This window comes from Pimephales promelas, chromosome 16 (assembly GCF_988280905.1).
Source record: "Pimephales promelas chromosome 16, fPimPro1.hap1.1, whole genome shotgun sequence".
Classification (NCBI taxonomy): domain Eukaryota; kingdom Metazoa; phylum Chordata; class Actinopteri; order Cypriniformes; family Leuciscidae; genus Pimephales; species Pimephales promelas.
Window position 1 is genome coordinate 21809769 of NC_142784.1, and position 13833 is coordinate 21823601.

The 13833-nt window shown below is 36.3% G+C and overlaps 1 protein-coding gene across 1 annotated transcript; it reads left to right on the plus strand.

The window, feature by feature from the left end:
- Positions 1-686: 686 nt before the first annotated feature.
- On the plus strand, positions 687-13331 carry ccdc92ba (coiled-coil domain containing 92Ba). The gene is made up of 4 exons (XM_039670402.2): positions 687-1269; positions 3129-3261; positions 4207-4254; positions 9013-13331. Exons 1-4 carry the CDS (start codon positions 1258-1260, stop codon positions 9696-9698), a joined length of 879 nt encoding a protein of 292 aa, XP_039526336.2. The 5' UTR covers positions 687-1257; the 3' UTR covers positions 9699-13331.
- Positions 13332-13833: the final 502 nt, after the last annotated feature.

Below are 13833 nucleotides of genomic sequence, written 5' to 3' on the forward strand. Positions count from 1 at the left end.
ATACTAAAAATACGTTCTGGAACAGCGTTCGTTCACTATGCGAGTGGAGCGGATTGGCGACAGAAATTTACACTCGTCTATAACTCAACAACAGCGCCTACTGAAATTAATTATAGAAATCAAAGCTGCCTGAATTCACTCTCATACTTCCTGGTTCTAGTGAGAACTCTAACTTCTGCGTTTTGGACCAACTGGAGTTTGTTTATTAAGCGTACAGGGCAACCACCCAGTAGAGCATTACAATAATCTAGCCTTGAGTTATGAACGCATGAACTAGTTGTTCCGCATTTTTCATTGAAAGCATATGTCGTAATTTAGATATACTTTTAAGATGGAAGAAATCGGTTTTACAGATCCTAGAAACGTGGCTTTCAAATGAAAGATTGCCCTCCCCAGCGCACGATATTTACTTCGTACACTAAATTTTGCTCTATTATTTCTAATGTGGTGGAAGCGGGAACCACCGCTCCTTGCACCCATACAAAATAACTCCACTCCGCAACACAAATGAAGCCACAAATAGCCTAGTCTGTAACAATAAACAATCCAAATAATAAAATATGAATAAACAAAAGACAAAATGACAAAAGCCATCTGTCTCTGGTCTCGAGTGATATCATTCAAACTACTCGTTTCGCGAAATGTCCCATTTGCTATGCTAATTAGTGCTTTGGAAACGCCGCTCGACCAATCAAATTCAAGGACTGAAACTAACTGTTGTAGCTAATACAGCTGTGCTAAATTAGACATTAGTTTAGATATTTTTAATACATAATGCGCCTTTTAGCTTAATGTGTTGTTGCGCGCGTGAGATGATCGGATCTGCAGTGGAGTTTCCTCAGAGCATCGTTATGTTTCCTACATCAGTTGCATCATTGCCCTGGCTGGTACTGAAGGAGCCTCTTCCTGCTGTCTGTCATCGCGATGATGCTGTTCAGTAGGCTAGATACAGGGCAGACGAACACGCTTGTGCCAGCTAAACGCCGGGATCACTTTAATCTATCGTGACATTGTCGGATAAAACAATTGTAGCCTACTTTCACCAAGATTGTGAAGGATTCATGGTTCTCGTGAAACCTCTGCCGTTAGTCCGTGGCAGATCCGTGTTTTATTCTCCCATTGAGATGTGTATTGATCTTCTTTAAAGATGTCGTCATCCTGTATGTTCATGGGTCGGTTCGTTGAAGGGCAGAGATGTGGAAGTGAAGGAGCTCGTTCATCCTCTTCATTATAACGCCTCATCTGTTGGATACTAATATGGAAAACACGGTGAGTGCTGTAATATTATGCGCAGTGTTATCTAAGCCTAAGGCTTTTATTGTTATGTAGCCTATATGAGAAAGATGACTATTTAACTGATTGTCATTTATGTTTTACGATGTAGCCTGGTTGTATTAAGGTACCTTCGAGAAGTCGACATTAGCCTAAATGTTTCTAATAACCTCGCTGCTTTATGAAGAATAACGCTCAGAAGTTTTATTTGACATCATCACACGAATAATAGCCTACGTCAAAACAAAATGTTCAAATTATCAAGTATAAAAATGTAATATCTTTTGCTATAGTGATATAATATAGTAGCTTAATAATAGGCCTTAAAATATTTTGTTCGTGCTTATATGTGCTCTTAAGATGCACTCTATTTTAAATAAAATGCATGGTGTCAATAAAATTACTATAAATAAAGTCCAAAATATTATGAATGAATCAACCTAGGCTACATTAGGTCACACCAACAATTTAAGGGTCAGGTCAGCAGATACAGAAGAACTATTCAGAAATTCAGTCATTATTGTTTATCTTTTTAAGGGCCTTTTTTTTAGCCTTATGAGGGGGGACATGTAAAATTATAAAATAAATCATTAGGATAAATATCAGATAATGCAGAATTTTGTACCACATTTTGAATTTCATGGGTATTTTTGTCAAATTTGGTGGGATTTTGCAAGTCTTCATTCATTTCTGACCCTTAGTGTATGTAAATTCATGGGGCCCGGAACCAAATATGGGTCCACGGAGAGTAGGCTAAGCTAGACCTCTTATTACGAGGCCCAGGACAACATTCTTCCCTCATATGTTGCAGGTAATATATATCAACACAATATATTTTCAAAATGTTCAGTAATCCGGTTTTCAATAGAGTGGTGCAGAGATGATGTAGCCTATTTTTGTAGGAAATTAGCATCATCCTGGTTCCTTTTCGACAAAAACCCAATAGGATTTTTCCATTGCCTCTTGGATTATTGCAGAAAGTAGGTCTGTGAGTGTGACTAATACAAGCATATGTTTCTTATGCATTTTGTTTTTCATGACAATCTTCACAAATGAACACAACATTTATGAATTTTGAAACATACAATCTTCAGAGGTCAAAAGCTAATGTTTGGCTATAAACAAATTTTAGCCTTATAACTTCAACGCCTCAATCACTTAACTTCACACAACTCTTTCAGTCTTCACTAATAAACATTTTCCCTGAAAGTTAGAGTATAATAGTTTGCAAGAGCACGATTATAACACAGGCTGTGAAAATGAACTGGTGAGATGAGTTTACCTGTTCGGATGATGATGTTTAATGTCCCCGACAAACTCCCTTAAGTCTCATTTAACAACTTTTAGCTATACAATTGTTTATTACTGAGACATACTACTATATCAATGAATGCTTGAATATGATTGGTTGACAAACGTTCTAAGGTGTGTAATTAGTTTCAGATACCACGGCTAAAGTAGTTCCAGGCAGGTCTTGACCGCATTACATTTCTATATCACTTCGCTAAATGATTACAGTTATTTCAAAGGTCATTAAAACCTACAATGGCAAAACCAAGCAAGTAAACTATGGGATAAAAATGACAAATTATTTCCCATGTTTTTGAGACAAAATTACATTTTATTAGATGGAAAGCACATAAGTTTTGGCCTTTCAAAAATAAGTCATCCCTGCACCACTTTTATTTCCTCACTCATGAGAGCATTATGGAGTGAGAAAAAAAGACAGATGCTCTGATTTAAACAGTGGAAAGTCCCAGTTTTGGACTAAATGTCAGTACTCTTAGAAGACTTAGAGGACTGGAACGTACTATCATATACTGTAAATAAATATCCCTGTGTTTTGTATGGTAAAGGGATCACCGGTGGTCTCTCTAGAGCGGCAGGTGGAGGGTGTGGAGAGGAGCATTGTCTTCCTTAGACAGGAACAGCTGTCTCTGCTGCACGGACTACACCTGGAGATCCTGTCCCTCCAGAAACGCTGCACAGGTGTGTGTCAAGACCATTCCCACTGTACAGTCTCCTGCATTTTAATTTCAGTGTGCATACATTACATGCATAATTAAATTGAGTGACATTTCATTTATCATTAAATCACACATAATTGGATGTTGTTCCAAAAATAATGTTGTCACACAATCTAAATCTAAATGCATAGACAATGCCCTGAATGCATAATGCCAGGATCCTCTGCAGAGAAGAGCAGGGTTACGTTGCTCTCTTTGCTCCACAGAGAGGACCACAGGTCAATAGCTTCCTGTCAGCGCAGGGCTTGTGTTTTCCCTCTCAGTAATATAGTACACGGCCTTTCTACCTGAACGCTGCTGTAAATGTGCTGAGCCAGCTAGGCAAGAAAAAGCAGCATATTGCATATTCATCCCTTTGCTTTTCTGCTCTTCTAACCAATCATTCTAATTCATAACCACAGGAAATCAGTTTTTCTCTTCATACCCTTTGATGCATAACTTACCATTAAAAGGCATGTTATGTTAATGTTTTCAAAGGAGTATCTCATGCTCACCAAGGCAGCTTTTATTTGGGAAAAAAACAGTAAAAACTGTAATTTTGTGAAATAAAACTATTTTAAAAGCCATTACTCTAGTAATATCAACATTTCAAAAGCCATTACTCCAGTGTGTCAAAAGAAAAGCATTTATTTTGGAATAAAAATAATTTGAAACATTATAAATGCGTCTACTGTCACTTTTTATAATTTAATAAATAAACCGAGCTTTATTATTGCTTTCACTTCCATAATCTGTGCCAAATGAAATGTAGGACGTGACATTTTATCTAATAACAATTAATTGGATCATGGATCATGCAAGACCTATGGCATGATTTATAAATTATTTTATAATGTGTCAGTTTTAAAATGCAGAATAAAAAATAAAGAATCAAAAAAAAAATATCTCACATGTTTATTACTTGCAGAACTCACACAAGAACTCAACTTGAAGCCCCCAGGCAGGAGCGTAGCAGGTGAGCTCTGATTTATTTGTGAGTAGAATTACTTATGGATTGTTAGCCCGTGTGTTTACTTGTACAAAGCAACGAGAAGAACAGCAGTAGGTCTATTTAATACAACAGCATCTAGTATCTTTACTATCTGCATATATACAGTATTTTGGTATCTGTTAATACTAGATCACATTTGAAAGACTCTAGCGTCTTCAATTGACTGATAATAAATACTATTATGCACTCAGCTCTTCTTTTGTTGTTACAATTTCATGCAATTGGCTGAATTGAAGTGATTAGCCTCAACAAGGCACATATGATGACTGTGTCTTATGATTGTAATAATAATTGATTTAAAACGTTAGTCAATATCACATCAAGAGGCATCACTGTTAAGCAGAAGACTCCTCTTATACCGCAGGTCATCCCTCTCTCCTCCAGCCCGGCGCAGCCCTTATCCACCCACAAATTGATCTTGCCTGCGTTTTCCTCTGCTTTTGCTGCACAGTCCCAGTGGGGGTGTCCAATTACTGCATGCTATTTTGCTGAGACAAAGTCGGGCAAGGAGACAGAGAGGAATAGCAAAAGAAAGCTGAGTATAGGAGAGAAAAAAAGAGATTTCTAAATTCTAATCATACGTTTTAGTAAACATGTAATCAGTTATCTAAATTAAATACCACAGTATGAACATAACACATTATACCAGCCAAACTTTTGGGCACAGTAACAGTTTCTTTTAAAGATACTAATACTTATATTCAGCAATATATACATTAACTTAACATTTTTATTTTAATGTATTCTCTACTCCAACAAAGCTGTTGTCAGTAAAATGGCCTAATTGTGAAGCTTCCAGCAGCATGATTGTGAGTGTGATATTGCTTTCATATAAGAGATCAATAAACATGATGAGGTCAATATTGTGTAACTTACACTTAAGACATAATATTAGCATTTACTTTAGGTATTTGTGCTTTGCCAATGAAAATAATTCCAGACAAAAGTAGAATCAACCTTTCAGTCGCTTAGCAACACATACCCAGCTAACAAATTTTAACATTCCCATTAAGTTATAGAATGAAATTTTCATAACATTCAGTTATGAAATAATTCTATGAATTAATGATATGAACATTATTTCAGAATGGTCTCTCATCGTTTTAAATGTCCAAAAAATGTTTTTTCTTGGTTATGCGAACGTTAAGGGAACATTCCTTTTTATCATTTTGGAAACATTTTGGGAATGTTACTTTTGAATCTTCTAACATATTGAAATTAGCAGTAATTAAAAAAAAATAATAATAATAATAAATGTTTGGTGAATGTCCAATTAAAGGAATAGTTCACTTTTAAAAATACTTTCTCTGATAATTTACTCTCCCCCATGTCATCCAAGATGAAAATGTCTTTCTTTCTTCAGTCGAAAAGAAATTAAGGTTTTTGATGAAAACATTCCAGGATTTTCTCCATATAATGCACTTTACTGGGAACCAAATGGTTCAAGGTCCAAAAGACAGTTTCAGTGCAAACTGCAAACTGTTCAAAGGGCTTTAAACGATTACAGACGATGAATAAGGGTCTTATCAAGCTAAACGATCGTTCATTTAAAAAATAAATAACAAAGTTTAAGTTTTATAAGCTCAAATGCTCGCCTTGCTCTGTTCTGTGATGTGCGTTCATGACTACTGTTCGAACTCGTTCATGAAAATGAATGAATCTTTTTTCGAGTCAATTGGTTCATTCAACAAAAGAAATGAACGAATTGACTCGGAAAAAGAATCGTTCATTTTCATGAACAAGTTCGAACAGGAGAGTCACAAACGCGCATCCTTTAACAACAACTGTTCTAACGTTTTAAGAACATTATTAAAGACCAGATAAATTTAAACAAACATTCTATTTGTTACTGGAAAAACGTTTGTTCATAACTTTGAGAGAATTCGTCAAAGAAACCCCAGAGGAACCAAACACTGATTAATAGTGAAAATGATTTTCTAATTTACAAGCATATTGCTGGCGCAATGTGAGTATTAAATGAACAATGCTTTTTTTGTCTATCATTCTTATCTGCCCTAATGTCTTTGTCAACCGATGGTTGTCGACATCTCAGTTTCATTACATATTCTATTAAAAGGGTCAGAGGCCGCAAAGAGTGAACTCATTGAGGAACAGTAGAGAGATCAGATTTAAGGATCAGATAACACAACATTTTCTATATTCACACCATGAGCTCATCTCTTTCTGGACGCATGGGTGAGGCTGATAGACCGACTGTGAAATCGGGACAATCTGGACAAATTGAGAGACAGATTTGTGCTAGTTGCAGTAAAATAAAGGAGAGCACCAGAGACAATATTTATAGAATGATGTTGAACTCAGCACGAGGTCATTAAGTTTGAGTGGATCATTTGAAGGACACTGATTACATTATTCCTTTTCAGTCCATAGCCTGCAATTGATCTGAAACACATTACATTCATATATAAGCGTAAAGACACTTGAAAAACTGGGAAATACATGTTTTATCCTTCATTTGTTTGTAATAAATGACGTGCCATACGCCAGCTGCTCTTCCTTGCTTCTGTCTAATTCTATGGCACATTTTCCTACTCATATCTGACACTAAATACTGTAAATTATGTCATTTTTTTTAGTAATGTGGGAGTGATGGTAATAGTGCAATATACATTTACATGTATTTATTTAGTAGATGCTTTTTTTCTAAAGCGACTTACAAATTAGAAAAATACAAGATGCTAATAACCGAAAGCAGAACAAAAAACAAACAGTGATAGCATGTCACATTTCCATGAAGTATTGAAGGTCTAATTGCAGAATTTTAGTTTATTTTAATATTTAGGAAAAGATGAAAATACCAATGAATTCACCTTTCAGTTTCAGTTTGACCTTTGACCATGTAGATGTATCATTTCTGCCAAAAAAACAGTTTCTTATTATGTCATTTGTTTTGTATGTGTGTGTGTGTGTGTGTGTGTGTGTGTGCAAGCAATTCACTTCACATTTGCTCTCTGCTTTGTGGGCACAGTAGTCAAGCATGCTCTGTGAGGTCATGTCCTAGACATTTAATGTGTCTGATAACCTTGAACAGATGGCAACACCGCCAGTAGCCAGACCAGAGTTGAGATTGGTTGATTTGGATTTACTCAGTGAGTCTGTAATCCTTTGGCACAGAAGAGCTCTTTGTCTGCTTTCCTCAACCACATCCACTTACCTTTTAGATCTCAGATTAGTTACAAATTCGCTTTTATGGCTAAAATCGGATTTTAAACGCACGCAGGGGCTTGTTCATATTAGATATGTCTGTTTCTTATCACAAGATGGATCATACATGAGATCATACACTCATTTTAGCAGCAGACATGTGAGATGAAGCTTCTGCATGTAAAATGTAAAACTGTAAGATGTGAATTACAGGGGGTTTTGATCCCCCCACCAAACAAAAAGTTCGGTTTCACTGAAAGGGCTTAGATAAAGCCAGGATTAGGTTTTAGTTCAATTAGGGCATTTAAGTAGCTTTTATAAACATGCCTTAGAAAAAAACATTACTGATGTGCACCCTGAGACAAAACAATGGCTCTGACATTTTTTAAGAAATGTCAGTGGAAGTTGCTTTCAGTAAAAAAAGAGCACAAACATGCATTTTAGTCTGGGACAAGCTAAAGCCTAGTCTGTAAAACTGGCCATATGTATACCAAACATTTTAATTACTCATAAACTACCAATCAAAAGTTTGGGGTCAGTATGATAAAAAAAAAAAAAAAAACGTATATTATTATTTTTATTCAGCAAGCATGGATTAAAGGAGTAGTTCACTTTAAAAAAAAAAAAAAAACGTTTGCTGATAATTTACTCACCCCCATGTCATCCAAAATGTCCATATCATTCTTTCTTCAGTCGAAAAGAAATTGAGGTTTTTGATGAAAACATTCCAGGATTTTCTCCATATAATGGACTTCAATGGGAACCAAATGGTTCAAGGTCCAAAAGACAGTTTCAGTGCAGCTTCAAAGGGCTTTAAACGATTCCAGATGATGAATAAGGGTCTTATCAAGCGAAACGATCTGTCATTTAAAAAAGTTTAAGTTTCATAAGCACAAATGCTCCCCTTGCTCTGTTCTTTCGACTTGAGAAAAGATTTGTTCATTTTGATGAACGAGTTCGAACAGGAGAGTCACAAACGCGCATCACAGAACAGAGCAAGGCGAGCATTTGTGCTTATAAAACTTAAAGTTTTTTATTTATTTTTGAAATGACCAATCGTTTCGCTTGATAAGACCCTTATTCATCGTCTGGTGTCGTTTAAAGCGCTTTGAAGCTGCACTGAAACTGGACCGTTTCAGTAAAGTCCATTACATGGGGAAAAATTCTGTAATGTTTTCATCAACAACCTTAATTTATTTTCGACTGAAGAAAGAAAGATCTTGAATGACATGGGGGAGAGTAAATTATCAGCAAAAGTTTTTTTTGAAGTGAACTACTCCTTTAAATTGATCAAAAGACTTTTATTTAAAATGAATGATGTAATGTAATTTAAAATGATTTTATCCTAAACGTTTTCAAGATTGTCAGTTGATGCTAACTAATTTTGCTTGGAGCGTCTAAAGAGAGTTTAAATTGTGCTAGAACAATCCCATGAAAATTACCTTTAGAAATTTTCCTGAAAGTCCTAGTATAATTCACACAGTGCTTAAACTTGGTTCACAGAACCACTGAATCGAGGTTTTTACCTCAAAAGTTTCTGTTCTATATGTGTTCCAGATGTGCATGAGGAAGAAAAGCAGCTGGAAGCCCATTGTCAGGAGGTGGAGGAGCAACTGCAGGACCAGCAGGAGGTCCAGAGTGACCTGAGATGGGAGCTGAGCCAGAAGTCAGTTCTGGTGGGCGCTCTCCGGGCCAGTCTGAAGGAGAAGGAGCGGCGTTTCCTTGATGAATTAAAACACCGCAGCCACAGGACCACTGTGCTCAACACCGAGCTGCAGAAGCAGACAGAGGCGGCTGCATACCTGTCCTTCCAGCTGCATTCAGCAAAGCAGAAACTCGCGCAGCAGAGGCAGCAGCAGCAGCGGAGGAGGCCGGCCCAGCTCGGCACGGACAAGCCCCCTGTCCACCCTTCACCTCAGGCCAGCGCCAGCAGCCCAACAGTGATCAAACCCAAACGGCGGAGCTCGAGCCGGCCCTCCTCGCACCTCCACATCGAGCGTGCCAGGGAGTGCGTGCCGCGCGAGAGGGTGACGGGCCCCGAGGAGCCCATGGCCATGCCTGACCCCGCCCTCTTCCTGTACCCGTACAGACACAGATCCCGGCCCCGGCCGCCACACAGACTCCCCCTGCAGGAGGCAGACGGAGAGGATGTGGAGGAGCTCGATCAGGGAGCTTCAGTGAGCAGACTGGCAACAACAGTAGCTAAAGCCACTGCGACCACTACAGAGAACAACGCTGAATGAGCGTTTCTTTTACAGGTCGCCTCAACAACCTACTCGTTTTTATGATATTTTCCCCTGAATTGCACCTTGAGCCCTTTTGCATTATGACAGTGACAGAATTGTTTATATTTGCTAGTTTTTTTTGTTTTTATACACAGTTTGCACGCAGTGATGAATAGACAGAGGAGAGATTCTTGCTTACGCTCTTGTTAAACCAAAATTGAAGTTTATGTTGCTGTAAAGCATTTTTGTAATCAAAAATAACCCGCGGTCCTCTATACCGTTTCATGCATCCTGCATCTGAGGCGTTCGTTTTTTTCACTTGCAATATTAAGAGGTTACAGCCTTCACACTGACATTTATGCCACCCACACATTATATTGCTATTGTATTTCACACTACATAAATAAAATAGGCTAATGATCATCATTTACATAGATGAATTAGTCACAGTAAGATTTATAACATGCATTTACAAAATAAAAAGGTGAATTTTAATTTCATGTTGTCATTAACCTGCTTAATAAATGTAGGATAAATATCTCTCAAGATCGCCTCGCCTATTTGAAAATTCACGCATATAGCCATTGTTACTTGCGTGAACGAGCACCTATTTACCTCTGATTTCGTCCGCGATTGCAATTCACTGTTGGTGACTGGAAAACCAGGAATAAAATCGTGTAGTCTTATGTAAGCTGCATTACACGTCATATTATATTATTATACCTCTGGGTTCACATCAGAATCGAATTGACTGTGATCACTGACTGTGAAAAAAAAAACATTTGGAGGTGGTTTGAGATCGATTCTATCGCTGAATTCGGAACCACATTGTCACGCTTACCATATCTTTCTATGGCAGAAATACACTCAAAAAAATAAATGATATGTTGGCTTTAATCAACTTTTTTATGTTAACAGGTTCCACATAACTGGGTTACGTTAAACAAACATAATTTGTTCATGTAACTTCAACATCATGGAATAAGTCATTTTAAGTGACGCAATTAAGTGTTAAATGAACACTGAAGCAGTGTTAAAGTTGATTAAGAGCCCAACTAAAACACACTTTGATCACCATAATGGTGACTTGCAAATTGCGGTGATTCTGCTTGTTACCATCACGTGTCTTCAATAATGATCAATCATCCCTCAATTATTCACTTAATTATCTTGTTAACTTTAATACTGCTTCAGTGTTCATCACTTAAAAGTACTTAATTCCATTGTGTTGCAGTTACATGAACAAATGATGTTTGTTTAACGTAACCCAGTTATGTGGAACCTGCTGACACACAAAAGTTAATTAAAGCCAACATATCATTTTTTTGAGTGTAGCAAGAGTAGTATGAGGTTCCGAATTCAGCCTAATTCTATTTAAGTGTAAATGCACATGTGTTGTCATTAGGCGAAAGAAGGGAAATGCAATTAACGACTGAAAGCATATTGAATTATACAGCAATGTTTTTAAAATTCTAAAAAAAAAAAATTCAAGATTTGCTATCACAACATTTTTTCTTTTGTCAAATCAACTTTAAGATAACTTATTATTTTGAGTTTCTGATAATTAAATGAATCTCCTTCATTGCATTAACTCACTTTTTCCAGTTCAATCAACTTAAAATTTGAAGGGAACCAGGTTACTTACTTTTTTAAGTTAAACCAACAATATTTTTTTACAGTGTATATCTGACAGAAAAAAAAAAGTTAATGTACTCTATTATCTAATAATAATGTGGCGATTTGCATTTTGCGCATGTAAATGTGATCTGAAATTTGATCACACACTGGAGACGCATTAGAATGAAGGTGTAAACGCAATTCAGTTAATATCCGGAAACAAAATGTTCATGCCAGATGTAAGGCATTAAATAACATTAAAATATTGCTGTTTGGAATGGATAAAAATACAATTTAATGGATATCCTCATTGTTACACAAAGGTGTTTGAATAGATGTAAATACTATTCAAATGCCGTCCCCTCCTAATTTAAAGGAAAATAGATAAGATATATGCTATGTAACTCATAAACCACTTCAATTTCTGTATAGAGCTAGCAAAGCACTGTCAGTGTGAAAGCATGACCCTGCTGTTTATTCACTGCAGACGCATGATGTGCGAAACGTGTGTCCTTGTGAACCGGTTACTGCTGCTGAGTCTGGGTTCAACTGGTTTTAATCTATTCACTTGTTGTGGAATGCCTCAGCGCAGATATTTCTGAATGATCGGGTTATCTGGTGTCACCACAAGTGCACTCTCTCATCCTTCCTGATGCTTTATGGGGATAGATACTGGTTCAGTTAGAGAAATCCTGTGTGAATGAGATCTGCTGTACAGTCTGAATCATTTGCTTAAGTGCTTTATCTGGTATATAGTGTTTACGCGTGGGCTTGTTGATTAGAAGAGAGTGGGGTTGAGGATCAACGCGCCATTGTTCTGGCATCATTAAATGAGCCAGTGATCACAGAGGACTGATTAGTTTTATGCTGCTGCTTATGCTGTAATATTCTAGTGGGATGTTGCAGATATTGCAGACGTTTCATTCGAATCGCAATCTATAATTCTGTGAGGTCATGTGTATGTGCATATACCGAGCTTTGGTGATATGATGATTAATATGTGATACTTATTAAACAAACATATTAACTGTTCGTATCACACAAAAGCTTGTAAATTCATAAGATGCGTAACTAAAAGAGCATTAGTTAGTCTATGGAAATGGATTGAATGGGAGTGACAGACAATATTACCTTTCTTGACAATTAACAGACACTAATAATTTTTAATAATGGGGTCTAATGAGTAGGCTACCATGGTATCACACCTGCAATGAAGACTGTAATTCTGCTGAAACATGACAGTAAAGGTGGTTTACCACCTATTTGCAAACTGAGCTTTTCTAAAGATATTTACAATTGTATATGTGATATTTCTCTTTGCTTTATTAGATCCGAATGGTAATTTTGCTTGTAATGTTGAATATAAGTTTGTTAAAAATCCAAAAATGAAAAGCAGTTTGAATAGGGATTGTAACTGAATGCATAAAATGTTTTCCTTTTAGCTTAAAATTGTGTCTAATTTGACACAGCCCTAACAAAAAGTGATATTAGCTTCACTCAGGGTCTGAAATCTTATTTTGTAAATGTATACGCTGATATGCCTGACTATTTAAAAGGCCTATAACCAGTTTTTGTATTGTATCAGTGCAGACATATGAACGATTTAGGACATTAGGTTGGTTTAGACTGTGATACATGATATAATCACATTAGTTATTTAATATTTTTTTTTGTTTTTCATTTAATGTTTCATCTTGGTAACACATTGATGATTATGAAGTGATTAATTGTCTAATTTTTATTTAGCTCTTTATTATACCGCAATACTGCCGCACATGATGATTTCTATATAATCATATTTACAGCATACATATTTGAAAATTGTGTTAAATTGGAAACAATAATCCATAGATACAGTAAATGCAATATCTGATGGTTCTTATGTTATTTTGTTCTCTCCACTTCCATGCGGTTAACATTGTGGTTACCGAGGATTTTATGGTGAATTTATTTGGATTTTTTCTATCCTTAAGTGTGGAAAAAAGTCTTCCTTTTAACAGTCTGACTGTTATATGATAAAGGTTTTAAAACTTATTTTTTGTTTGTCCTGTTTTTAAGAATGACAGGTATATGACAGGGAAATAAGTGATTATGCAGCAATGTTCACACACTGTATTTGCATGTTTGGCCAATAGCATCAGTGTGCTGTTTCACAAACATTTGGAAAGTCTTGAAATGTACACACAGTACTTCAAATCTCTTACGAGCAACCCATTGTGCAACTTGTTGAATGACAATGTGTCGCAGTAAATAATTCACTGTTTACATAAGTGGGTTTATTTAAATTACTGTGTTAATTGCAACCTTAATCATGGTTAGAAATGTCAACTTTAGAGAATAACAATTGTATTGTTGCAGATGTTGTTAATTTCCTTAACACTTAAAGGAGTAGTTCACTTTTTAAAAAACTTTTGCTGATTATTTATTATTATTACTATTATTATTACTCACCCCCATGTCATCCAAGATGTCCATGTCTTTCTTTCTTCAGTCGAAAAGAAATTAAGGTTTTTGGTGAAAACATTCTAGGATTTTT

Excerpts from the sequence above, each read along its gene's own strand:
- ccdc92ba (XM_039670402.2), top strand. Across the intron at positions 3,262-4,206 it reads CCTCCAGAAACGCTGCACAG|AACTCACACAAGAACTCAAC; the intron begins GTGTGTGTCAAG and ends TATTACTTGCAG. Across the intron at positions 4,255-9,012 it reads CCCAGGCAGGAGCGTAGCAG|ATGTGCATGAGGAAGAAAAG; the intron begins GTGAGCTCTGAT and ends TATGTGTTCCAG.